Source organism: Heteronotia binoei, chromosome 9 (genome assembly GCF_032191835.1).
Source record: "Heteronotia binoei isolate CCM8104 ecotype False Entrance Well chromosome 9, APGP_CSIRO_Hbin_v1, whole genome shotgun sequence".
Classification (NCBI taxonomy): Eukaryota; Metazoa; Chordata; class Lepidosauria; order Squamata; family Gekkonidae; genus Heteronotia; species Heteronotia binoei.
The window spans coordinates 64,494,829-64,521,652 of record NC_083231.1 but is presented as its reverse complement, the minus strand read 5'-3'; the positions used below and the strand labels follow the sequence as shown (position 1 = coordinate 64,521,652).

The window sequence follows — 26,824 nt, the reverse complement described above, 5'->3', positions numbered from 1 at the left end:
CAGCAACTTTAATAGGTCTCACATTGACTTTTGCCCTACATATGTGACTTAAGTTACAGTGTTTTCTTGCTGTATTTAGGTTTCAATCTGCTGTCTTGTCAGCTTTCTGCAGAAAAATGACTCTGAGGAATTCGTTCAAAACATAATGTTATGGAGAAATAATCTTTCTCTTTAAGTAGTCCATTATAAATAATATTACATAAGGAACATACTTCATTTAGCAGTCCTTCTCCGAATCTAGTCCTAGCAAATAAGAAATTATTTGTTTCAATGAAAGGAATGTGATATTGCTTAAGACCAACCAAATTAACTGTGTAAACTTTTGAGCTGTCTAGAGCTCTTTAACAGGCTAGATCAGTGTGCAGTTCGTTGAGGTGGGCCATAAGGAACCTTGACAGGAGCTTAAGTAGTTCACATGATAGCAGCACCTGGTTTCATTATGATCCATGTAATTGTTGGGGGGGATATACATACAGCTGCTATCTGGGCTGAGAGGGGCATCCTGAGCTGCCCCTGGGACATTTTTTTTCATGGCATTTTGGGGGCTTGTGTTTGCAAATCCCTGGGATCCATATAGAACTTTTTTGTATTTGCAAATACCTTGAGATCACTGTTGGATCCCAGGTGTTTACATTTTCAAGCGTTTGAGCAACAATGGAGACATTTCTCATATGTACACATTTTAATTTTCTCCCTAAGTACTTGTAAACACAAGAAACTTTCTGTGTAGGGGGAGCTGGAATATTTTCTGAGGGGTGACATTCTGGTTCCCCCTGCCCCCTCCAGTTCTTGCCACATCCTAGGAACACAGCAAGAAGTCAGAACTGCCACTTGACATTCTGATCCTCCTCACAGAGTGTGTGTGTGTGTGTGTGAGAGAGAGAGAGAGAGAGAGAGAGAAAGAAATTCCTTCCTTTCAAATTCATCATACCCCTGGCTGGAACCCAGTGAGGAGTTTCCAGGGGAGGGTGGGGAAAATGAGATAGCCAACTTGCAGCATTCTGACCCCTTTCCCACTGTCTCCCTGCTGGACCTGGCAAGGAATTTCCATGGAGGCAGGGGTTATAATATTGATTTCTGTCTGAGAGTTGGCATTCTGATTCCCCACCCACCCACCCCCCAAATGTTGGTGGAGTTTCACCTGAAGGGATTGTCCAACCTCAGGGTGCATATATCTCACAGGCTAAATGCTGTGCTCCTCAGGACTAGTTGCTTTAGAAGTGGGGAAGAGAAAAAGTATATTTTAGGATATGATCTTAAGGATCACTTCTTGAGCATTCTCATACCTTAAGATCATGGCCAAGGAGATCCCACCACCGCATTTTTTTAAAAAAAATCCTTCCTAGTAAAGATTTTTGTAGAAGTTGAAATCTTGGTATGTTGTGTTTTAATAACTGGTATTGCATGGCATAGCATTTGGATTTTTCTGTGGACCTATGTGGCTATCTTTGGTCAAATAGAAAGCAACATTTTCCAATAAAATAGGAGTTGGCTGTGTTGACAGAAACAATTTGCACTTCTATAAAGCATAGCCAGCTTTCATATTTAATAGAAATGTGGTTTAAAAGTTTGAGACAAATCTTTATTTTGTAACCCAAATGTGCACTGCTGGTTTCTCTGTTTTAAGTGTGTTTGTGTTCTCCGCTGCTGTGATTGTGGCTTGACAAAGTATCATGTTTTTGTTTATAGAAACCCTGGCTATGAAAGGATTAACATTAAACTGTCTAGGTAAAAAAGAGGAGGCGTATGAATTGGTGCGAAGGGGCCTACGAAATGATTTGAAGAGTCATGTCTGTATCCTTTGTTACACTTTTCATTTTCAATGGAAAAATTGTTAATAATTATCTTTTAAGCATGGAAGTGATTCATTTGTGGTTATTAAGTAAAGATTATGTTTTATATATACTTCTAAAAGGCATTTTACTAAATAGTCAAATTGAATACCTTTAAACAGTCTATGTTACAAATGAAATTTATTTTTAAATCAGTTGTGTATCCTCTTTTTTCTATTTGAAAGTGTCATCTTTATGGATTTGGGTGCGTGCCTAATCATGTGCCAGTGTTCAGACAGAAGCAGTCTTAGAAATACTTGGGCTGCACACTTAACTTTGCTCATCTGCTGTCTTGAATTTCCATGTTTTGAAAGTGATGTATGCTAATAACAGTCAACTGCTATAATAGTTCATATGTGTAAGAAGTCTGGGCTCTCTTGTACTTCTGGAAAATGTTTTTTTTTTAAATAGAATACTTACATGGAGTATTTTTCTTATTTTCAATTGCTTCAAAAATGTGATACCCTTAATTAAAGTTTCCAGGTTGGCATGTCTATGGCCTACTCCAGAGATCAGACAAGAAATATGATGAAGCCATCAAATGTTATCGAAATGCACTGAAATGGGATAAGGACAATCTCCAAATCTTGAGAGACCTCTCTTTACTACAAATTCAAATGAGGGATCTAGAAGGCTACAGGGTGAGCTGAGAAATTTGTTCATAAAAATTCTTAAAAGTACTATATCAGTTCTCTGAGAGTAGATACAGGTGGGGTGCTGTGTTTGTCTGAAGCAGCAGAACAAATTTTCAGGGGCACCTTTTAAGACCAACAAAAGTTTATTCACGATATGAGCAACTATATCTGAGGAAGCGTGCCTGCACATGAAAGCTCATACCTTGAATAAACTTTTGTTGATCTTAAAGGTGCCACTGAACTCAAAATTAGTTCTCTGAAAGTTGATGGAACTAAAGAAAATGTATAGAGGAGTTGGATGGCCTTGAATAAGAAATAGGGATGTCTCATTTCAGCTGTTAACAGCAATGATGATAAGGCCTTCTGGTCCATTGTTAACACTACTATAAAAATTAAAATTCCCTGCTGTATTGCCCCCTCGATGTGGGAAAACCATTTCAAGAGAATATTTTTCCGATGTTAATTCGCCTAGTTCATCTTTGGCTATTATTTCTCTTGATTTAATAGCTCCTTGGTCTGTGGTATCAATCAAGGAAGTGATATGCCTTATTAAGGTATCAACATTAGGGAAAGTGTCCTGACCAGGATAGCCCAGGCAAGCCCAATCTTGTCAGATCTTGGAAGCCAAGAAGGGTCAACTCTGGCAAGTACTTTGATGGGAGACCTCCTTGGAATACCAGGAGGCAGGGGCAAGCTTTATTCAGCCACCTCCCTGAATATCCTCCAGGCCTCCAGTAGGGGTCAGTCACCAGAGGTCACCATGACTTCCAGGTGTACATGCATGTACATAGAAATAAAAAAATAATTAGGAAAAGCCCCTAGTTCTGATCTAATTTCCAATGAGTTATTCAAGGATGATGCACAGTGGTGGGCCACAGTGTTGGCCCCAGTTTTTACTCGTATCAATTCCAGTGTGCAAAGGCCTGATTCATGGAGACATTTGATTATTGTCCCAATATGTAAAAGGGAATCTAGACTGGACCCATCCTGCTATCGACCAATTAGCCTCTTTTCTTCTTTGAGAAAGGTATATTCTGTTTATCTGCTTAGGAAACTTTTGGAGCATGAACACATAGGCTTTAGAGTAGGCTTCATTGACATATGAACATTGTCTGGTTTTCTACCATTTGGCTGAGAAATATTCATCTTTTAAGAAGGGCTGATTATATACAGACTTTATTGATCTTAAGGGGGCCTTTGATTCTATAAATCATCCTAGACTGTGGAATAAACTAAATCAAATTACTATAGAAAAAAGGCTCCTAGGACTTACCCAGCAACTATGTTTGAACTATATTTCAGCAACTAGGGCTTTTTTTTCTGTTTCTGGCTGGCTTGGCATCAGGGGTATGACCTAATATGCAAATGAGTTCCTGCTGGGCTTTTTCTACAAAAAAAGCCCTGTGTGGAACGATTATGATGTCATGGGGTGTGGCCTAATATGCAAATGAGTTCCTGCTGGGCTTTTTCTGCAACCCCCCCCCCCTGCCAGCAACTGTATTCTAGCAAATCAGCTGTTCAAATATGCCTTGGATATGAAGGGTACTTAACAAATTTATTTAACTTGGAAAAGGGGGTACAACAGGGATGTTTTCTGACTCTTCCTTTATTCAGTTATATCTAAACAATTTAGCATCCATCATTGATAACTGCTAGCACTCACCAAAATTGGCTGAGAGTTGTGTCTGTCCTGTGTCGAACCAGGACTGGTATGTAAAGGCCTTCCAGCCTTCCTCCAGTTACTGTTCTCAAAAAAGCTTGGTGATTAATGATCTGAAATATGAGATCTTAAGTTTTTACCAAAACTAGGAAACGGAACTCTCTTAATGGTCAATCAGTGGGTCCAATATTGAGCAAGTTAACACCTTTTGCTATTTGGGAATTCTATTCTCAGCAGATTTAACTTGGGACACCTCCCTCCCCGAAACCTAGGATATCCAACAAAACAAAACCATGTGCAAATGCTATAAATAGGATTTTCTATAGTAGCCGGGGGGGAGTATATTTCCAGAGCTGCACAAACCTTCAACTTGCAAGTGGTCCCCCTTTTTCTTTATGGCTCAGCTATCTGGACCAAAGCCATCTCTGATAATATTGATCAACCTCTGGCCCAGTTTTTAAGAAAAATACTAAATGTCCCTCATTGTGTATCAAATGTAGTCATGCGGGCAGAATCTGAACAAATATCTCTATGTTGTTCCACCTCCTGCAGGGACAACTGTGTTCTGTATATATGAAGTATAGAGACCATTTACATTGTCTGATTCTGCTTATATCTCTGCTTCTGATTGTCTTATTCTGCTTATATCTCTAGTAGTTCAGTTCTGCTTATGCCTCTTGCATCCTAATACAGGTCAAGTGAGTTGTTACCAAGTCCTGTAGGTGGAGCAAATTACTTATAACATTCCATTGTTTTCAATGTGGCTTAGCTAGATTGAGTTTATGGCTAATTATATATGGAATTTACTTCTGGAAACATGCTAGCTCTAGTAAGGCATTCAGCTTTGTTTAAAGACAGATAATCTTTATAAAGGACAGTGTGATTGACCAAGGTATTATACAAAAAGTTTTGTATAAGTTGCGTGTTTTAATGAAACTTTTTTGAAAATAACATCTTCCATAATACATCTCAAAGTTAATTACTTAGAATTTCAGTAATGAACAAATACTGTAAAAACTGCTGGTTTATTACTACTCTGCAGGAAACTAGGTATCAGTTGCTTCAACTCCGACCTGCACAACGGGCGTCGTGGATTGGCTATGCTATAGCTTATCATCTGTTGGAAGATTATGAAATGGCAGCAAAGATTTTGGAAGAGTTTAGGAAGACTCAACAGGTATTATGCGTCATTGGTGAGAACAGCAAATGGGGAATTAATATATCCTTATGTAGAGACAGTAAATGTATACAGCTACATATAAAAACCTTCCTGAAGAACCAGTAGTTTATTCTGATTCTGCCAGTTTCCTGTTTAGGGGAGGACAGAGTAGTGCATGGATTAGTTGCCCCTTTCCAAACGCATACAAGAAACAGTAGCTGCTGTTTTTTTGTTGGCAAATGCATCTTAATTGCACAATCAAGACGTCTAATTCCAGGAACTAGATACAGGTGGTCTTTCCATACTAACACCTTTTTAGACACTGGATCACATCTGGAAATTAATGTATTAATGCCTGTTTCGAATGTGCAGATAACCTTTGCTCCATTGGGATGAAACTTTTTTTAAAAAATATTGCTGAACTTAAAATTATGACTATTTCACTGTTTTCTTATGTATGCAGACATCTCCTGATAAAGTAGACTATGAATATAGTGAGCTGCTCTTGTACCAGAATCAGGTCCTCCGAGAAGCAGGACTTTATAAAGAAGCTTTGGATCATCTTAGCACCTATGAAAAGCAAATCTGTGACAAATTAGCTGTTGAAGAAACAAAAGGTAACATATTATTGCAGGTAGTTGTTGTGTCCAAATGGTTGTGTCCCAAGATGTGTGGATCGTACTGATTTAAATGCCTTATGCATATATATTCATACCTATGAACATTATGTAGGTATATGTTCAATTGTGTTGTTCATAATAGAGATGGTTCTTTTAGGAGGCTTCTGACTTAAGTATTTATTTATTTATTTCTGTTTTTCTAACATCAAGCCCGGGCAGACAGAGCTCGTTAATGTAACATCTACCACCCGGAGGACTCGCTGCCGGCGTCCCGGCTTACTGGGCCATGGCAGATGACCCCATGGTGAAAGGGTGGAGCCAGTACTGCGCACACTGCGCTTCACCTAAAAATTCCTCTGCGCAGGCCTGATTGGTATCCACATCCACAACCCACAACATACCAAGTCCTACAGCGATGGGCAAGGGGCGAAACGGCAGGTGGAGGATGCCACTGGAAGCCGCAGTCCCGATCCTGCATGTAGGCCGTTCAGGGTATTGGTCGCCTGATGCTGACCCGGAGACGAAAGCATTTTTCGGCAGCACCCTGAACAACCAAGCAGCCTTATTTAGGGACAGCACTGCTTGCTCCGTATGGAGAGGGGCCTAGAAAAGGTGGCCTAAACAAAGCTCGTCTCCTCCCCCCCTCAGTTGGCTAGCCGCGGTCAACGGGCATCCTTACTTGCGGTCGAAAAATAACAACAAAGAAAAGGCATGCACCTGCCTCACAAAGTGTGCAAAGACTAAAGCTTGCGTGTTGGAACATTAGAACCATGCTTTTTTTGTATAAACAATTTTATTAGTAACATATGGTAGCAGAACTATATCTACAACTTATAAAAAGCTTAAGATAAAAGAAAGATCTTTCTACCCCATATCTTACTTTCCCCCCCACCCCTCCCTCCGTTACTTGACCCCCGCCAGTGTTATTTTCTTTTAAAAAAACAAGTATTAAAGGTACCCTTAACTATTAAGAAAAAACAAAAAACCCCCCCAAAAGTTATATTCTTATTTTAAAAATCTTAATCCTCATCAAAGATTGTCCAATGCCCTTTTATTTTCCACTCTTTTTCTACGTATCTTCTGAATTTCTTCCACTCCAACTTAAAAAGTTCCAAATCATAGTCTCTTAGTTTTCTTGTTAATTTGTCCATTTCACTCCATGACATAACTTTTGTAATCCAATCCCATTTCTCTGGTATTTTTTCTTGCTTCCACAGCTGCGCATACAATGTCCTAGCAGCTGAGAGCAAGTACCATATTAAAGTTCTATCTTCTTTTGGAAATTTTTCCATTTGTAATCCCAGCAGAAAAGTCTCTGCCACTTTGTTGAATTCATATCCCAAAATCTTAGAAATCTCTTGCTGAATCATCTGCCAAAACATTTTAGCCCTTTCGCAAGTCCACCACATATAGTAGAAAGAGCCTTCATGCTTTTTGCATTTCCAATACCTATCTGGCATCTTGTTGTTCATCTTTGCTAATTTTTTTGGAGTCATATACCATCTATACATCATCTTAAAACAGTTTTCTTTAATACTATGACATGTTGCAAGTTTCATTGAATTTTTCCACAAATATTCCCAAGATTCCATCTTTATTTCTTTATTTACATTAATTGCCCATTTTATCATCTGAGATTTCACTACTTCATCTTCTGTAGACCATTGTAAAAGTAATTTGTATACTTTTGAAATTAATTTCTCATTATCTCCAAGCAGAACTCTTTCCATTTCTGTTTGCTCCTTCCTTATTCCTTCAGTTTTGATATCATTCTCCACCAAACTTTTTATTTGTTGCATTTGAAACCAATCATATTTGTAACTCAGTTCTTCTGCAGTTTTCAGTTCTATTTTCCCACTTTGTATTTTTAGTAGCTGATTGTATGATAGCCGTTTTTCTTTGGCTGTTTTAGCCGTTATCTTTATCACTTCAGCTGGCACTATCCACAAAGGTCTCCTCTCATCACCATATTTCTTATACTTTATCCATACATTTAGTAGATTACTTCTTATATAATGGTGAGAGAAAAGGCCATCCATCTTCTTTTTTCCGTAATACAAGTATGCATGCCAGCCGAATTTTTTCCATGGCCTTCCAGCACTAAAAGTTTTTTATTTAACAACATTAGAACCATGCTTGACACAGTAGACAGTGGTCGCCCTGAACGACGCTCTGCTCTAGTTGCCCACGAACTTCTCAGGTTGAATATCGACATAGCAGCTCTTAGTGAGGTCCGTTTCCCTGAGGAAGGTAGTCTTCAAGAACACGGTGCTGGCTATACCCTCTACTGGTCGGGTAAGTCAAAGGCTGAGAGCCGCCTTTCTGGCGTTGGCTTCATGGTCAGGAACTCCATTGCCTCTAAACTCGAAAACCTGCCAACAGGTCACTCAGATCGCATCATGTATCCTGCCTTCCCCACAAGTGGGCTCAGGGCGACTAACAAGCCAAAGGTGGCATCATAAAAGTGCAACAATGTATCATAAAACAACATCAATATAAAACCCGTTAAACAATATTAAAATCATAGTACATAAAATTAACAACTTTGGTAGCCTTCCAAATATTTTTGCAAACAAACTTTGCACACCCCTCCATTGCAATCATAAAACACTAACTGTTTAGAGGCCCATTGTCTTCCTCCCAAATTTCATTTAGTGTGCACTAAACTTGAAGAATTCTAGCTGAATAATTTTGAGAGGCTTTACTTCTTGTTGCACATAACTGGAAAACTGAAAAGTGGGATGCTTACTCGTCCTCCAGTTTGAGTTTGTATTTACTCTTCTGTCCTCCTGTCACTAATATTTGTTCTTTATTGGCACATTTTGAGAGAAGTAAGAATTCCTCTGTTAGCACCCAAGCAGGCCATTCCTTCAGTGGCCCACTTTGTTTCTGTTCATGGAAAATGGAATCGGGAAGCAGAAGATAACACACAAACAAAAATGAATGCATACATTAATGCATTACAAATACAAAATTTAGTTGAATAGAAGCCCTGATTTCTTGTGGTATGTTCTTAATAGTCTGTGATAGTGCCCATGCATTACATTTGACAATCCAGAGTCTTAAATTTTTATATGTTTGCTTGTTTACAATGTTTATTCTCTGCTTTTCTTGGCATTTAACTGGTAATGTGAACCAGATAGTTAGGTTACAAGAGGGGAGTCTAGATACTTTTGTGTGTGTCTCCATTCTGATCATTTTCCCATTCAAAGGAGCTCTGGATATCATATGAGTGAATCACTGAGTCTTAAAGTCCTGTATATAAATAGAAACTCTGAACCAGGATAGGATCCTAGATTAATGGGGCTATCTTGGCCCATTTTACCAAGACATGGCTTGATGAGGAAGGTGAGATTGGGGTGTCATAGCTGTGGAAATACTACTGTAATTATATGGAAATAGGCATACCACCAGTTCTTAATAGAACATTTCCTCAGAAAAATCAGGTATGCAGTTGTCTGGACATAGGCTGTCTTTAGGTAAATGAGTGGTTTCAGTGTTATAAAACTTGACATCTAGATATTCTGGTAGTCCTGCTTATTACTGTATTACTGTTTCTGCCCAAATAATACATTTTATTTGTTTACTATAAAATTTGTTTTCTATCTTCAACTTTTTTACTACTACCAGGTGGCATGTGCTAAGTAAGGTAGCAAGGAGTTCAGAAGTTTGAAGCTCTCAAATATTGGGTATATTTGCAATTTTTCTTGTAGAAAACTAAGAAATTGATGCATCTGAACGCCATAAATATACAGATATTCCAATTGTATATTCTAAGTTATAAATTATGCATTTTAAGTGGTTAAATCAGTAAAATATGTTTGGTAACACATTTCAATATTTCATGAAATTTCTATCCCCCCCCCCCCCAAAAAAAAATCTCCTGGGGAAAATAACTTTCTGTGGCTTCAAAATTTCTAGATGTATTTCTATCTAAATCTAAATTTCTAGATCTTCCTCTCAGGAAGATGTTAATGGACAGACATGCATATAGGAGAGGGTGGTATTTCACATTCTCAGCTTACAGAGAGTTTTAAAGGTCAAAAACAGCACTTTGAATTGTATCTAGAAACAAAATTGGTAACTGGTGTAACATTTTAACATGTGGAATGCTCCAGTGTGTTTCTTTCTAACACCTTGTTGCATCATCTTGTCTCAGCTGAAGTTCTTGTCAGGTCTTCTAAGGAAGCCCCACTGAGGGTTGGTTCCAGACAGCTTTTCACTCAGTTCCCTTACCTGCTTCCCCATCCCACATTACTTCTATTTATGCAGGTCCACTGATCCCTAGCATAGCCTCTAATGATAAAAAGTGTCCATTCCATGCTTTTTCACCAGTGGAAAAACTGGTTAAAAACAACTCATAGAGAGCATGGAGAATTGTAGCTGGTTCCTATAAAAACAAAACAAAAAACCCAGCCAGCTAGCAATACCAACCATAATTTGTGAAGGTGCCTCAAGAAATAGATAGCACTTCTACATCCAAAGGGGAAAGCCTTGTCTAAAAGCATCCCCAACCTTTGAACTTGTTTCCTTAGAGGGAACAGTATGCCATCCAGAATAGCTGATACTTTATTATCCTGTATAAAAAAAACTGTAATTAACAGCATCTTCATTGACAATGCAGTGCAACTGAATGACATCTACTACATATCAGTTGATAACTCTGTAGAATCTTCAATAGCGAACATGCCTGAAGTGTAGCATAAATGATAAGACATATTTCTGTCTAGTACTTTAGTATTATATTTGTTGTACTTAGTATTTTGCAAGATAAATGCTTAACTGATGACCAAATAAAGCTAAATATGTAGTTTGTATTTAATTTTCAAGTCTGTTTAAAGAGATGTAATAGCGCTGAGACCTAGACATGAAAGGAGTAGATCAAAAGCTAATAAAGATAACGGCTGGATGGACATAATTACAGAATTCTAGTTTTTAGATGAATAGTTTTAAAAGTATTAGTGTCTTTTGAACCCTCCATAAATAAGTTGAGGGGGATAAGTACAGTTATTTTAAAAAATATTTCAAGTCATGTTTATGGAAGAAAGTTTGGATTTAGAAACTTAAGGAATCTCAATGTTTCCTTTCTAAAAAGTAGATTAGGTTATATTCATGTAAAATATGGTGTGATTTTTTGTTTTTTTAAAAACTCAGTACATTAGATAATCTGCATTAATCTAGAAATTATTAGATGACTACAGCTGTCTCTATTCAACTGTGTTAGTGGATGCTAATTCAGTTGATCCAGATATAACATTTAATTGCTATGTTGCAAGATACTGTAATTTTAAATTATTAACAGCTATGGTCTTGGTAGCATCAAGGTTTTAATAAGTTAATAGCCAGTCATTAAGGTTACCAATGTATTAGGCATGCCTATTGTCCAAAACTTGGGTCCTATTTAGATTTCTTTCTTGTTAAGTTAGGTCAAGTATTTGTATCTTATAGAGCCTGAAAGTTGTAGTCTTCTTTAATACACAATATTATTATGAAAGAGCAGTATGCCTCTTAGCAACCAATATGAGATGTGTTCATAGCAGACTTCCAGAAAGCATATAGGAGTAAATAGGACAAGTCACTGTATTCAATCTCAAAGAACATTTTTCTGAACCAAGTACATGAGGTGATATACAATGGTAAACTGTAAGGTATATATGAAAGAGTATTGATTTGTATCAGTTGTGCTCTGTACTGCACATCAGACATTTTTAGTTACTATAGACACAGTTTAATAAGAACATAAGAAGAGCCCTGATGGATCAGACCAGTGATCCATCTAGTCCAGCATCCTGTCTCACACAGCGGACAACCAGTTCCTTTGGAGGGCCAAAAAGACTGTACCCCCGTTCCCTTTTTTAATAGATGACTTTGGTATCTCTAGATTTTGGCTGTGGTAAAACTTTTTATTTGGTTTCCTTGTACAGTTTGAGATAAGTAATTCCTTTAAATCAGGCAAAATGATTAGGTGGCTTGGGGGAATTACAAACAAAAGAGCATTTTGTCTAAAACAGTTTCATGCAATAGATATTACGCCTCTTCTCACAATGGATTTATAATTCTGCATTTTTAACAGGAGAACTTCTATTACAACTCTGCAGGCTGGAAGAAGCAACTGAGATTTATAGAGGATTGCAAGAAAGAAATCCTGAAAACTGGGCTTATTACAAAGGCTTAGAAAAGGCACTTAAACCAGGTAACAAGCTTAGCAAAGATACATGTGAACATATGAAATAGTTAAAATTTTCGGGGAGGGTTTGGAGCTGAGTGGTAGAACATCTGCTTGGCAGGCAGAAGGTTCCAGGTGGTTTAGTCTCCCCAGAATTTTCAACTAAAAAGAATCAGATGGTAGGTGATGTGAAAGTCCTCTGCCTGAGATGCTGGGCAGTTGCTATTAGTCTGTTAGTCTGAACAGACAATACTGACCTTGTTGGACCAAGGCATCTGATTCAGTATGAGCTTCATGTGATTCATTGGTGTTTATTAACATTTATGTAGAATGAGTGCATTTATTAATTATCTTGGGTTAGTTTTATTGCATATGGAATTGCAGTAGTTTACTTTTGCTTTTTTGCAGGAAAATGAAATATGGTAGATAAATACATTTTGTATGTGTATGTGTCCACGTTATCCTAATGATGGAAACTGAATTTGTTTTCTGTTGTCTATTCAAGAATTTCAGTATATTATAATGTTCAATAAAGTAACTTAATGAATATTCTTTTTTATGGACCTCTTGGGAAACTGTAACGTACAATTCAGTATTGATAACAGAAGCAGGGGTGGAAAAATGGTCAGTAAAATTAGTAAAAGTCAGTTTTTCCATCTTGGTCATTAACTTGTCAAGGTTTTTAAAAAATGGTCAGTAAAGTCAGTAATTATTTGTTTTCATGAATGCAATTTGTGCTTTTTTTGTTTTTGTTACTGCATTTTGGGGGAAATATGACTTCCCAGTGAGAAGACAGATTTTTTTCAGCTCAACTCAGGAACACATTTTAACTGATGAAAGGGCCAGCATGTCAGAGAATTTTGAATGCCCACCTGATAGTCAAAGAAACTTTATATCATATGTATGAAAACAAGGTATACCATGTTAATATCACACCGAAGCTTTTACAGATGGCAAGAGCAGCTCATGTTCATAACAAGCAACATTGTGATGAACAGCATGCCATTAAAGAGAAGGAGCAAAGAAAGAAAGAGAGAAGGCTGAGGAGTTAAAAAGGTTTAAGATTGTAAATTTTGTTCTCTTCCTGACTCTCATATGGCTCTTTACACATTGTTTCTTCTTTCATTTAAAAAACTTATTTACATAGAAGAAGAAATCATTTCACAAGTGTTTGCAAGCATTCTTTTGTTTGTTTTTTTATAAGGTAACATGTTAGAGCGATTCAAAATTTATGAAGAAGCCTGGACTAAGTACCCAAGAGGACTGGTTCCGAGAAGGTTGCCATTAAACTTCTTATCTGGTAAGATATATTTTTGGTAACTTAATAGAATAGTTTTAACCTTAGAGAATATCACATTTCCTGTTTTATCATCCCTTCATCAATAACTTGGAAGTGACATCAGAATTTTTCTTTCTGGGCATCTGCTGTAGACATAAGAGAATACTAAATTAACTGTTCTTTATATACAGACTGGCATTGCTGATTGCTTCTGATGCTCTGGCTACCTTTTGTTAGAGTGGTTAAAGTGGCAGCTCTTCAGAGAAGTCCGTGTGGAAATCCAGAGCATTAGTGTTACAGAGAGTTAGCATCACTGTTGTCCTGCACACCCACCCCTTCAAAAAAGTGAAATGTGTGCTGTTTCCAAGTTGAACCATCTTGTACTGGGGGCAAGGGACTGAATTCGTTTTTAAAAAGTTCTACAAATATTTTCTGTTCTAGGATAGAAAAACACTGTGTCCAATAATATCCATCCTGTATTGCAATTAAGCAATAGTGAGTTTCTCCATATACACACAAGCAATTTTGCTGGAAAGCTGTTTTTGTTGAAAAATATTGCTGATGAGGGAAGCATTCCTGGTTTGGAGGGCAGAGAAATCAAAGATTTAAAGTAGACTTATCTCCCATTTTGAAGTTTGATGAAAAATCTGCTGATGAATGTTCCAAAAAGGGGGTTGCAGGGTGGGGAGGAATGCATTCTTTTCCCAGCATTTCAGGTAGACCTGCTGTGTGAATGTTCTGCCTGTTACCTGCTTCACATATTTCAGTTAGAAATGCAAACAGATTTTCCCAGGTTCTGTTTTTAGAACGGTCTGTGGGGTGTGCATCTGCCAGTGTCATAAAGTGAGAGGTAATCAACAGGCAGTGATTACTGTAGCTGCTTCTTTTAAATTTAAGTTTGATCAAGTGGAAGAATTCACAGAAGGAGTTAATGGAATGTGCCTCTCTATCTTTGTCAAGCAATCTGCCATATGCCCTGAAACACCTCTTTGAAGTTTAGGAGAGTCTCAGTGAAAATGCAGGAGAGGAACGGATCCTGCAGCATCAAGGGAGAATTGAGTAATCATCTCATTCTCCTTCCTGTGATGCAAGTTGAGGGTGGCAGGAAGGAGAAAGAGATTATTTCCTGTGGCTGATCTTGCTAGCAGTGCTCTTCTGAACTTCAGAGAATTTTGGGACAAACAGCAGGCTGCTTGAAAAAGGGAAAACTGGGGAAAATCCACTCCATCTCCCTCAGGATCCAACTCAAAATTCTGAAGTAATGCAAGAGAATGAACAGATATTTTTCTTCCCAAGGTGAGAAATTTAAGGAATGTTTGGACAAATTTCTAAGGATGAATTTCAGCAAAGGCTGTCCACCTGTCTTCAATACTTTGAGATCATTATACAAAGATAAAGAAAAGGTAATCATAGTATACATTGTGTGATGTTTTCCTTAGACACACACTCACAAGCACATATTTAGCATGCATAATCCAGCTGGTGTAATAGACATAGAGAAATTCTCATCAATCCCCCTTGTAAACATTAATTTTCATGGGCTCATGCTGACTTTACATCAGGGATGGGGAAGAGTCAAAGCATCTTTGTAACACATTTTCTGGGCTGAAGTACCTTTTGGGGCTTCCAGCATAAAGTTTTCTCACAGGATTCTGGATCCATGAACATTATTCCTTATACTCAAGGAATAATATTTGCATATCTGGATTGTAAGAACTGTAATAAACTCCCTCTGGAATTACAGAAGGCATCTGTTCTGACATTTTAGTGCTCAGACACAGACTTTCCATCTACTTGATTTGCTTTACAGTCTTGTATCCTGATAGCAAAAATCACAAAATAGCAGGTGTAATAAGGAATTGGCTCCTGGAAACTAATGATGTCTTCCTGCAGATCCAAAGCTCATCCTCCAGTTGTCAATCCAATAATAATAATAGTAATATTTTATTTTTATATCCCGCCCTCCCCGCCAGGCGGGCTCAGGGCGGCTAACAGACATGGGAGTCCCATGATTCACATAAAACAACATAACAGACATGGGAGTCCCATGATTCGCATAAAACAACATAACAATTTAGATCAATTACAAATAAGTTATTTAAAATAGATAAAACATATAAAATAGGTGCTAAAGTGCTGTAAACATGATGTACACAAGATGGCTGGGTATCTGCTCGTTCGTTAATCAGGTTCTATCGCGAAAGCCAACTGAAAAAGAAATGTTTTGCAAGCCCTGCGGAATTGGTTCAGGTCCCGCAGGGCTCGCACCATTTCTGGAAGGTCGTTCCACCAACGAGGGGCTATCACCGAGAAGGCCTGCTCCCTAGTAGCCTTCAACCTAACTTCTCTTGGCCCAGGGATTGTTAGTAAGTTCTGAGAACTAGACCTCAGTGCTCTCTGGGGCACATATGGGGAGAGGCGGTCCTTTAGGTAGGCAGGTCCTCGGCCATATAGGGCTTTAAAGGTGATAACCAGCACCTTATAGCGAACACGGTACACAACCGGCAGCCAATGCAGATTCCGCAGCCCAGGCCGCGCAGGCTCCCACCGTGGTAGTCCCTCCAGCAGCCTGGCCGCCGCGTTCTGGACTACCTGGAGTCTCCGTGTTCGGTACAAGGGCAGCCCCATGTAGAGGGCATTGCAGTAGTCTAACCTCGAAGTGACTGTTGCGTGGATCACAGTTGCTAGGTCGGTGCGCTCCAAGAAGGGAGCCAACTGCCTCGCCCTCTTGAGATGGAAGAAGGCGGATCTAGCAGTGGCAGCTACCTGGGCCTCCATTGATAAGGAGGACTCCAGTAGCACTCCCAGGCTCTTGACTTTGCGCACCGGTACCAGTGGCGCACCGTCAAAGGCCGGTAAAGTAATCTCCCCTCCTGGTCCGCCACGGCCCACGCAAAGGACCTCAGTCTTCGCCGGATTCAACTTCAGCCCGCTCAGCCTGAGCCAGTCAGCCACGGCTTGTAGTGCCCGGTCCAAATTTGTAGGGACATCACCAGCCCGGTCGCCCATCAGTAGATAGAGCTGGGTGTCATCTGCATATTGATGGCAACCCAGCCCATACCTCCGTGCAATCTGGGCAAGGGGGCGCATAAAGATGTTAAACAGCATCGGGGAGAGAACTGCTCCCTGAGGCACTCCACAATGAAGTGGGTACCTCTGAGACAGTTCTCCCCCAATTGCCACCCTTTGTCCCCGACCCTCAAGAAAGGAGGAGAGCCACTGTAAGGCTAGCCCCCGAATTCCTGCGTCGGCGAGGCGGCGGGTCAGCAGCCGGTGGTCGACCATATCGAACGCAGCCGATAGGTCTAGCAACAGCAATACCGCCGAGCCGCCTCGATCCAGTTGTCGTCGGAGGTCATCCATGAGGGCGACCAGGACTGTTTCTGTCCCATGGCCCGGGCGGAAGCCGGACTGGCATGGGTCTAGGACGGAAGCGTCCTCCAGAAATTCCTGTAACTGCACCGCCACGGCCCTCTCGATAATTTTGCCTAAAAAGGGCAAATTTGAGACCGGCCGGTAATGTGCCAATTCGGCCGGATCTGATGACGGTTTTTTCAAGAGAGGGCGGACCAATGCCTCTTTCAGGGGTGTTGGAAAAACACCTTCTGAAAGGGATCGATTTATAATATCCCGTATAGGATATCTTAATTCCTCCTGGCAGGCCTTAATTAGCCAGGAGGGGCATGGGTCCAGGTCACAAGTCGTGGAACGTGCAGTGCCAAGAATTCTGTCGACTTCCTCCAAGCTGAGCGGGTCGAAGCAATCCAGAGTTAAATCAGAAGACACGCATTGGGCTTCGAGTCCACTTACTGCCTCCAAATTGGCGGGGCAGTCCTGGCGGAGCGATTGGACCTTGTCCGCAAAAAATTTCGCAAAAGCCTCACAGCCAATTTCCAATTCCTTAGCTTTTGAATTGCCTTGAGGCAATGTAGTCAGATTCCGAATTATTCTAAATAATTGGGCTGGGCGCGAATTTGCAGATGCAATCCTGGCCGCAAAGTATGTTTTCTTTGCGGCCTTGATTGCCATCTCATAGGACTTCATAAACTTCCTGTAAGATGTTCTAATCGCCTCGTCACGAGTACGTCGCCATTGCCTCTCTAGCCGTCTAAGGCCCTGTTTCAGCTGGCGTAATTCCGGGGTATACCACGGAGCCAGCTTAGTCCGAGGTCGCAGAGGGCGCCGAGGTGCGATCTCCTCGATGGCCCTAGAGAGCCGGCTATTCCAGGTCTCAATCAGGCCATCGAGGGAGTCGCCAGAGGGCCAGGGGTCCCGCAGAGCCATCTGGAACCGTTCCGGGTCCATTTGGCTCCGCGGGCGAGCCATAATCGGCTCCTCGCCTAAACAGGTTTGGGGGGGCATATTTACACGGGCCTTGAGGGCGAAGTGATCCGACCATGGCACTACCTCCGCGGTTATATCGCTCACTACAATCCCGGCCGCGAAGATCAGGTCTAACATGTGTCCAGCCTGGTGGGTGGGGGTTACAACAAATTGAGAGAGTCCCAGTGTCGCCATGGAAGACACTAGGTCCGTCGCCTGACTAGAGGACGGGTCATCAGCATGGACGTTGAAGTCACCCAGGATTATTAGCCTTGGGTGCTCCAGCGCCCAGCCTGTCGCCGCCTCGAGCAGGGACGGTAAGCCGTTGGCCGGTGCGTTAGGCGTACGGTACACCAGCCAAATCGCCAACCCCTCTTCATCCCCCCACGCCAGACCGGCACATTCAATGCCCTCAATCTTTGGGGCCGGGAGCGCCCTGAAGGAGTAAGCCTCCCGTGCAAATAATGCCACTCCTCCCCCCCAATCCAAAAGCAAGATGAACATGTGGAGGGACTGGTGACTATATGGCCTGTGAGGCTTGGGTGCAGCCTGGCCCATCACTTTATGAGGATGAAATAAAATGGCCTCCTGTAAATTAAACTATTACCAGGAGAGTAAAGGATAGTGTAGAGATGTGTGCAGACAAGTTTACAGTCATATCAGCTCTGGTTTCTATTATTGCTGTGTGTGTGTGTATGCATGTGTGTTAATGATTTGGAATTTTGTAGAGATTATGTTGTCCATGTTAAACTAAAATATTTGTCATAAATATGTCTTGCAAATATAGGTGTCGATCATAGAAGAACTGGTAGTAAGTTATGAAACTTCCCTTAAAAGCTGCAGATTATTTAATCCAAATGGTAAGTATAATGCTGTAGAACATACTGTCTGGCTTCCCTCTTACATCTTGTCTCCTGAATCCTTACCCATTTCTGGATAGTGCCAGTAATCCCCTTGGCATGCAGTTCTGGCACAACCTGTACTTACTCTCTCTCTGCTTTTTGAAGACATTTTCAGTTTGTGAACACCACTCTTAGTGCTGACAGGCTGGTCAACACCAGTCTTCACACACTGCAGTGCAATTCAAAAGCTGAATCTGGGGACCCAAATTTAGCTTGCCCTGGGTTGCATTATTTGTGCACATCATGTGTATAGCACTCCCCTGGGCTGGGCCCAGCTTGCTACTGTAATGCAACTGAATGTTGATGGGAACATGGACCTATCCCTAGTTCCTGAATCTTGCAGTAGTAATTGTGGTCTGGAGTAGGCTCACCAAATACTAACCTTAAGATGTGCTTCAAAGGTTGAAGTGTTCTGTACTATTGTAATTCATATATCTTGAATGTCTTTAAGTCTTTAAAGGAATGAGAGCATATTCATGAAACAAATAAGCTGAACCATCAGCTCTGAACCTCCTGTATCTATCTTTGTCAGCCAGCCTTTTCTCTCTTCTTCCCCCTTCTCCCCCCCCCCCCCCAAAAAAAGAAATATGCTACTGTGATGACTCCTGAGACTATAAAACTTGCCTGCCTTTTAGAGAGATTCAGATATAGCTAGTTGGTGAGAAGTAGCAAATATTTTCTTTTCCTTGGTTTTTCTTCTTGTTATCTAACTTAAAATGGTATTTTCTTTCAACTAGATGATGGTAAAGAAGAACCTCCAACTACATTGCTCTGGGTCCAGTACTACTTGGCACAACACTATGACAAAATAGGCCAACCATCTATAGCTCTGGAATACATTAATGCTGCAATAGAAAGCACACCAACCTTGATAGAACTGTTCCTTGTGAAGGCTAAAATCTACAAGGTAATTTATTTCTAGAATCATACAATCGCAGAGTTGGAAAGGGGCCTACGGGCCATCTAGTCCAATCCCCTGCTCAATGCAGGATCAGCTTAAAGCATCCCTAAACAAGTGTTTGTCCAACCACTGCTTAAAGACTGCCAGTTGAGAGGGAGCTCACCACCTTCCTAGGTAGCTGATTTCACTATTGAACATCTCTTACTGTAAAAAGGTTTTGCCTGTTCTTCAGCTAATATCTTCCTGCCCTAATTTAAACCCATTATTGCATGTCCTCTCCTCTGCTGCAACAAGAACAGCTCCCTGCCCTCCTTTTAAGTGACAGCCCTTCAAATACTTAAGGAGAGCAATCATATCTCCCTTCAACCTCCTCTTCTTCACATTGAACATTCCCAAGTCCCTCAGCCTTTCCTCATTGGGCTTGGTCTCCAGACCCGTAATCATACTTGTTGCTCTCCACTGGACCTGCTCCATTCTGTCCACATCCTTTTAAAGTGAGGCCTCCAGAACTGTACACTCTAGGTGCAGCCTGACCAATGCAGTGTATAGCAGGACTGTGACATCTTGTGATTTGGATGTTATGCCTCTGTTGATACATGCCAAGATCATTAGCCGTTTTGTTGCTGCATCACACTAAAAAGGTAAAGGTAGTCCCTGTGCAAGCAGCAGTTGTTTCCAACTCTACTTACAGCCCACCCATACCCCAAGATCTTGTTCACACACACTTTTTAAAATTGCATCTTGTTCACACCCATCCACTTTTCCAGCATGTTCAGATATCATTGAATTCCATCTTTATCTTCTGGTGTGTTCGCTGCTCCTCCCAATTTGGTGTCATCTGCAAATTTAATGAGTTACCCCTTTACACCCTCATCCAGATCATTTATAGGAATATTGAAAAGTACTGGGCCCAAAACCAAGCCCTGTGGCACCCAACTGGACACTCCAGATGAAATGCCATTGACAACTTTAGTGTGGTTTTCTAACAAGTTCCCTGTCCACTTAGCTAGGCCTAATTTGTCCACCCCACAGTCCTCTAGTTTACCCATCAGAATATCATGGAGAACCCTTTTACTGGACATTGGATAGTCCATTCAGATGAAATGCCATTGACAACTACTCTTTGAGTGTGGTTCTCACATGGGGAACCCTGTCAAAAGCATTACTGAAATCCAAGTAAATAACATCAACAGCATTCCCTCAATCCAGTAAGCTTGTCACTAGATCAAAGAAGGAAATGAGGTTGGTCTAGCAGGACCTGTTGGAGACAAATCCATGCTGACTTCCCTGGATCACCAAGTTGTTTAGATACTTGCAGATTGTTCCCTTTAAAATCTGCTCCAGTATCTTCCTTGAGACAGCGGTCGGTCTGACTGACCTGTAGTTTCCTGAGTTATCCCTCCTCCCTTTTTTTGAAAATTGGGATAACATCTGCCCTCCTCCAGTCCTGTGGCCTGGAAGATGATGTACAAAGGCTCTGCAAGCTCTGTAGAAAGTTCTTTGAGCACCATCTGGTCTGGGGGATTTGTATTCATTCATTGCAGCCAGGTGCTTCTCAACTACCTCTCTGTCTATGACAACCAGCAGCCCAGATACCATGCCTTGCCTACTGACATCTCTAGATTAGCCTGTTCTCTTATTCAGGGGGAAAACTGAGGTAAATACGTAGTATTTTCTGCTTTCTCTCTGTCCTCTGTCAGAGTTTCTCCATTTTCACCCAACAATGGGTTCAACACCTCTTTTATTTTATGTTTGCGCCTTACATATCTAAAGAAGATTTTCTTGTTGTTGAGCTTTGGCCTCTCATGGCTGACCTACAGTGCCTAGCACCTCACAGATACTCTTCTTTAGAGGTATGTCCTCGCCTCCATTTCTTGGCCTCTCTCATGGCTGACCTACAGTGCCTAGCACCTCACAGATACTCTTCTTTAGAGGTATGTCCTCGCCTCCATTTCTTGAACATTTCTTTTTTCTCCATTAGCACATCACAAAGTTTTCTGTTCATCCACGGTGGCTTCTTGGATTTCCTACTATGTTTCCTTCTTGTTGGAATAGTGATGGCTTGAGCTTGCAAGAGCTCTTGTTTTAGGAGAGCCCACTTGCTCCTTTCCCTTCCAGCAGTCTTGCCTATGGAATGATTCTCATCATGGCTCTGAGTTTATTAAAATCTAACATACACACTTGGCTACTAACTTTCCTCACACCGCACAGCAAAAGGAATTCTAGCAGGACATGGTCAGTTCCCCAAAAAGTCCCCACCACCTTTACCCCATCTACCATCTCTTGCCTGTTGGTCAATATTAAGTTGAGTTGGCTGAGCCCCTCGTAGCTTCCCCTACCTTTTATTGAAGGAAGCTGTTGACCAGACAGGTCAGGAATGTGTATGACTGTGGACACTTTGCAGGGTTTGTCTCCCAGCATGCATTAGGGAAGTTAAAGTCACCCATAACTACAATGTCATGTCGTTTGGATACCTGTCAAGCTGTTCAAGGAGGACAGCACCCACCTCATCCTAGTCAGGAGGTCTATAGAGGACTCCAACCACAATACTGTTGGTCCTTCCTTCCCTTATCCTTACCCAGTTACTTTCCACTGGGCTATAGCCCTCCTCCTCCGGCATTTCATGACAAACAAAACCCTCTCTTTACATAAGGCACCACTCTGCCTTCTCTTTGACCCTTTCATTTTTTTTATGAACAACTCATATCCATCCACTACTACATTCCCGTCATGGAAATCATCCCACCAAGTCTGTGTAATGCCTACTAAATCATACCCATCTGTCTGCATTAGAAGCTATAGCTCTTTCTTCTTATTGCTCAATCTTTGGGCATTGGCACATAGACACCAGAAGCCTCACATGTTTGGCTCCATCAGACCCAGCCCTCCCAGGTGGGCTTCTGTTGTTTGCTCTCCTTCATTTAAATCCCTGTGTTGGTCACCACCTTCTCTTTATGGCAGAGGTGGCCAACGGTAGCTCTCCAGATGTTTTTTGCTTACAACTCCCATCAGCCCCAGCCATTGGCCATGCTGGCTGGGGCTGATGGGCGTTGTAGGCAGAAAACATCTGGAGAGCTACTGTTGGCCACCCTGCTTTATGGTATCAGTTTAAAGCCTTCCTGATGATTTTCCCCAGGTTTCTGCCAAACACATTCTTTCCTGACCTTGCCAGGTGAAGTCCATCACATGCTAGTAGGCTGTTGTCATGAAAACCTACCTCATGGTCCAAGAATCCAAATTGCTTTTGCCAGCACCACCTATGCAGCCAATGGTTCACCTTCATTATTGTCTGCTCCTGTTGAATTCCCCTTTCTATGACTTTGCATCCCCATTCCCTTCAGCTTTCTCCCAAGAGCGTCATAGTCGACCTCAGTGCTTTGTATGATGTTCATGGCTGTGTCATTAGTTCCCACATGGACCATCACAAATGGCTAACTGAAAGTTTGGTGAATTTTGGTGTCTATATTATCTTTAATTTTCATCCCAGGCGAACAACACATCTCTTGGGTCAGGGGGTCAAGCCTGGGCACGTGATATTTCATATCCCTCAGCAAGGAGTCATCTATGACCAACACTTCCCTTTTCCTTCCTGTGCCATTTCTTCATATCTCCTTGTCCACCTCCCTCTGTTTTCCTTGTGTTTGTGATACTTGCACTTGATAGTGTTTCCATCTCTGCTTCTACCCCAACAGCCTGGAATCCATTCCTTAATTCTAATGGTACTGAGTGCTGTCTCGCTTAATGCCTTTGGGGCCGGGCTATAGTGCTTTGAGGAGTCTCTTTAAGGCAGTCAACCACACTGTTGTCCATTTGACTGGTCTCTCCTTCCCTATGCAGGACATTAACGTTTCTGTTTATGAACTCCTTCCCTTTCTTGATTTCATGGAGAGTAGTAGTTCTTTACTCCAGGCTCCAAACATTCTCCTCTAAGAATCCTGTTTTCTTAACTACTTATGGGATCTCCAGTGCAAGAGCCCTTTAGCTCTTGCCCTTTGGCTTGAGCCTCTGGTGAGGAGACTTGCAATTCAAAGGCTTACAGCCCCCACCTCTCAGCAGCCGGAGCAGCAGCAGAGGTCTGGGCCAGCAACCAACACCAGGGAAGTAGGCTGTCCTCTTTCAGCTACAATCAAGACAAAAAACACACAGAAGCAATCAGAAACCTCTCTCCAGCAGGCTTCAGGCACTCACTCCCCCTCACACACTGTTCTTTCACACAGCAACTTCAGTTAATGCTCCCCAGCAATTCTTATTGCAACTGACTTGTATGTACCACACAACACCTCTTTTTCTTGTTTTGGAAGAATTAGCAGATTCTTTGGCTAACAATCAGGGCTCTGGATGCATGTTGCATCAACTTACAAGTCTGTTGCACCATCAAGATACCTGGGTCGTTAGTTTTTAAACAGGCAAACAAACTTAACTTCCAGTCTCTATCCCTACACTAGTATGGATACCACTGGTATTGGAAATGGTTTTATTGTCGGAAATGTCAGCAGTGCATGGCGGATGCAAAGATATGTGATTACAGAGTGATCAGAGTGGGACTTCACTGCTTGTACATTGCTGCCCGGCTTCTCTGTTCTTCTGGCAACTATTCCTAATCTCCTTGTTCTGTATCCATTTCCTGAGAAATCTGTTGATGGGGATTTGGATAAAATTACTGAACAATAACTAATAAGAAAATACAACTTGCATGATTGGAGTTTGTTGGCCTAGTAGTTTAGTTTGGGGATCACTACTGAACACGCTGATTTGACCCTTTGTAAACACTGATTATAATTTCCAGAATATATATGACACGGGTCAATTGTTGAATTTATCTAGTTCAGGGGTGGCAAAACTTACTTAATGTAAGAGCCACATATAATAAACGTCAGATGTTTGAGAGTTGCAAGACAGGATCATCCGATGTTTGAGAGCTGCAACGCATGGGAGAGGAGGATGAAGAGGTAGAAAGAAAGCAACTTTAACATTAAATGCATTCTTCAAACCGCTGGCCAGCTTGGCTTGGAAAATTGATTTAAAGAGACAGATGCCTTTTTCAAGCTAGCCAATGGGGCAGTGGGGGCTTCCAGAGACACATAATATGTGTGAAAGAGCCACATGTGGCTTCTAAGCCTCAGTTTGGACACCCTGATCTAGTTTGTCTTTGTTTTCTTTTTAAGCATGCTGGAAACATAAAAGAAGCAGCAAGATGGATGGATGAGGCTCAAGCGCTGGACACAGCAGACAGATTTATCAATTCAAAATGTGCAAAATACATGTTGAAAGCCAACTTGATAAAAGAGGCAGAAGAGATGTGTTCAAAGTTTACAAGGGTTTGTACTGCTTACTTTGGTGTTTTAGTTTAAAAATGTAATCAGAATTTTAGCTATTGTTTTGTAAAGAAATACAGTTTATGCTGCTCTATTTAATTCAATTTATGCGGCTTTACTTGCCTGTCAAGTGTTAGCAAAAATAAGCCCTAGGACTTTCTGATATGTGCTGCTGATGTCTGTCCTACTGTGACCATAAATGTTTCAGTAAAATTTTTTGTATGTGTCACACACACATATGCCACTGTTACAGAATTAATGCACACCTAGAGCATCTCTAAGTTTAAACTTTTTAATGTGTAGCATTCAGATTCCATTTTTGATGTCTATGGTTGTAGCCTGCTTTTCTGACAAGTGCCCTCAGCTGACTTTGTATTCTCCACATTTTTTTCAGTGGAGAATGTTTTCTAGAACATTTCAGTGGAAAATGTTTTCTAGAACATTTCAGACCCAAAATATCATTTATCTAGAATTGTTTTTTAAAATAAACTGAACTTATGTGATGACTTTGCTTTGAAACATTTCTAAAATTTGCTTTTCAGGAAGGAACATCAGCAGTAGAAAACTTGAATGAAATGCAGTGTATGTGGTTCCAGACAGAATGTGCCCAAGCTTATAAAACAATGAATAAATTTGGTGAAGCACTTAAAAAATGCCACGAAATTGAGAGAGTATGTACCTAATGAATTTAAATGTAATATTTCCTGATTTCCCACTTTCAGATTAGAGTTTCACAAATCTAGGTTTTCTGATTTGAATCTTTGAAAGTTTGTATGCACTCCTTTTATGTTTTTTACATCCTCTTTTTCAAAGTACATTGCAGTTTTCCAAATAATAACCTCATGACTATTCAGTATAATCATTTTACATCACAATAAAATAGCAACCTGAAAAACCACTTCCAAACAGTATAGTCAGATTCACCTCTGAATCAGTCTGGTAATCACACTCATAGGCCCAATCTTGCTCCCACAGAGAGACTTTAGAAACCAGCTGCCCCAGCTGTAGAGCAATCAGCAAATCAGTGTGTTGCTTCCTAAATCTTGCCAGAGAAGGCATCCTGTCCAGCTCTTCTGATAGACTGTTCCAAAGAACAAGAGCTCCTATAGAAAGTTGTAACTGACAATGATCAGATAAGTCTCTTGCTAGGAAGGGACTGCTAACAAAAGTTGCTGAACCAACCTCACCTGGCAAGTAAGCATGAATTGGGAGAGAGGCAGTCCTTCAGATAAAAGTTGGTCATAGTGAGCTTGAAGTCAGCGCCTTGTTTTGTGCCAGAAAGAAACAAAGCCATTGCAGCTGTTCTAAAATAGGTATTATGTGCACAAAGCACCCTAAGAAGTGAGCTGCTGCATCTTTTACCTGCTGAATGTTTTCACTTTCCTTCAGTGGCTGTCCTCAGTAGAGCTCATTGCAGTATTTTGCAGGTTACAGAAGCACGGATCAGTGTGACTTGGTCAGGAAGGGCAGAGAGCTTTTCAGATGAGATGTAGTTGGAAGGAAGTACTCCTGGTGCCAATACCAAGCTACCTCTCAAAAAGCAAGGTTGTGTCCTGAACCAGTTGTCAGGCTATTCACATGACTGGATAGACAGCACAATATCATATAGCCTAGACAAATCAAATCCTTCAAGAATACCGGCCTAAGAATTGCAGGTTTTGACATTGGTTTATAGTTCTATCTTGTTGACATCTGAACTGTCAAACTATAGTTAGCACCTTGCACAGTTTGTAAGATCACCTGAAACTAGTTTTGAATGGTGGTTTTATTTAAGTATTCATAGGAGTTTAGTAACCATACTAACTATAATTTGATATTTCAATGTCAAGGGGGATAGTGGCTAATAAAAGCTGGAAAGAGGAAGAGGAAACACATGTACAGTTCATCATTTCAAAGCTATGACTTAACATTATGTCTAGATTAAACCACTTATGAACAGATTCCTGTGTAAGGCTGTTGTATCCACAGTATGCAGCATTCTTCTACTTAAAAACTATATTTTACAACACATTCTGAATACTGTATTGAACAT

At 40.9% G+C, this 26,824-nt stretch overlaps 1 protein-coding gene across 1 annotated transcript in view; it reads left to right on the top strand.

Moving 5' to 3' along the window:
* Positions 1-26,824, top strand: part of LOC132577179 (N-alpha-acetyltransferase 15, NatA auxiliary subunit) — a 55,431-nt gene that overhangs the window by 15,797 nt on the left and 12,810 nt on the right. Inside the window, exons 3-13 of the mRNA XM_060246738.1 lie at positions 1,690-1,794; positions 2,316-2,473; positions 5,170-5,304; positions 5,750-5,903; positions 11,980-12,099; positions 13,277-13,372; positions 14,648-14,754; positions 18,462-18,534; positions 19,314-19,483; positions 24,643-24,795; positions 25,335-25,463. Coding sequence (XP_060102721.1) covers positions 1,690-1,794; positions 2,316-2,473; positions 5,170-5,304; positions 5,750-5,903; positions 11,980-12,099; positions 13,277-13,372; positions 14,648-14,754; positions 18,462-18,534; positions 19,314-19,483; positions 24,643-24,795; positions 25,335-25,463 — 1,400 coding nt within the window. The remainder of the gene's footprint in view (positions 1-1,689; positions 1,795-2,315; positions 2,474-5,169; positions 5,305-5,749; positions 5,904-11,979; positions 12,100-13,276; positions 13,373-14,647; positions 14,755-18,461; positions 18,535-19,313; positions 19,484-24,642; positions 24,796-25,334; positions 25,464-26,824) is intronic.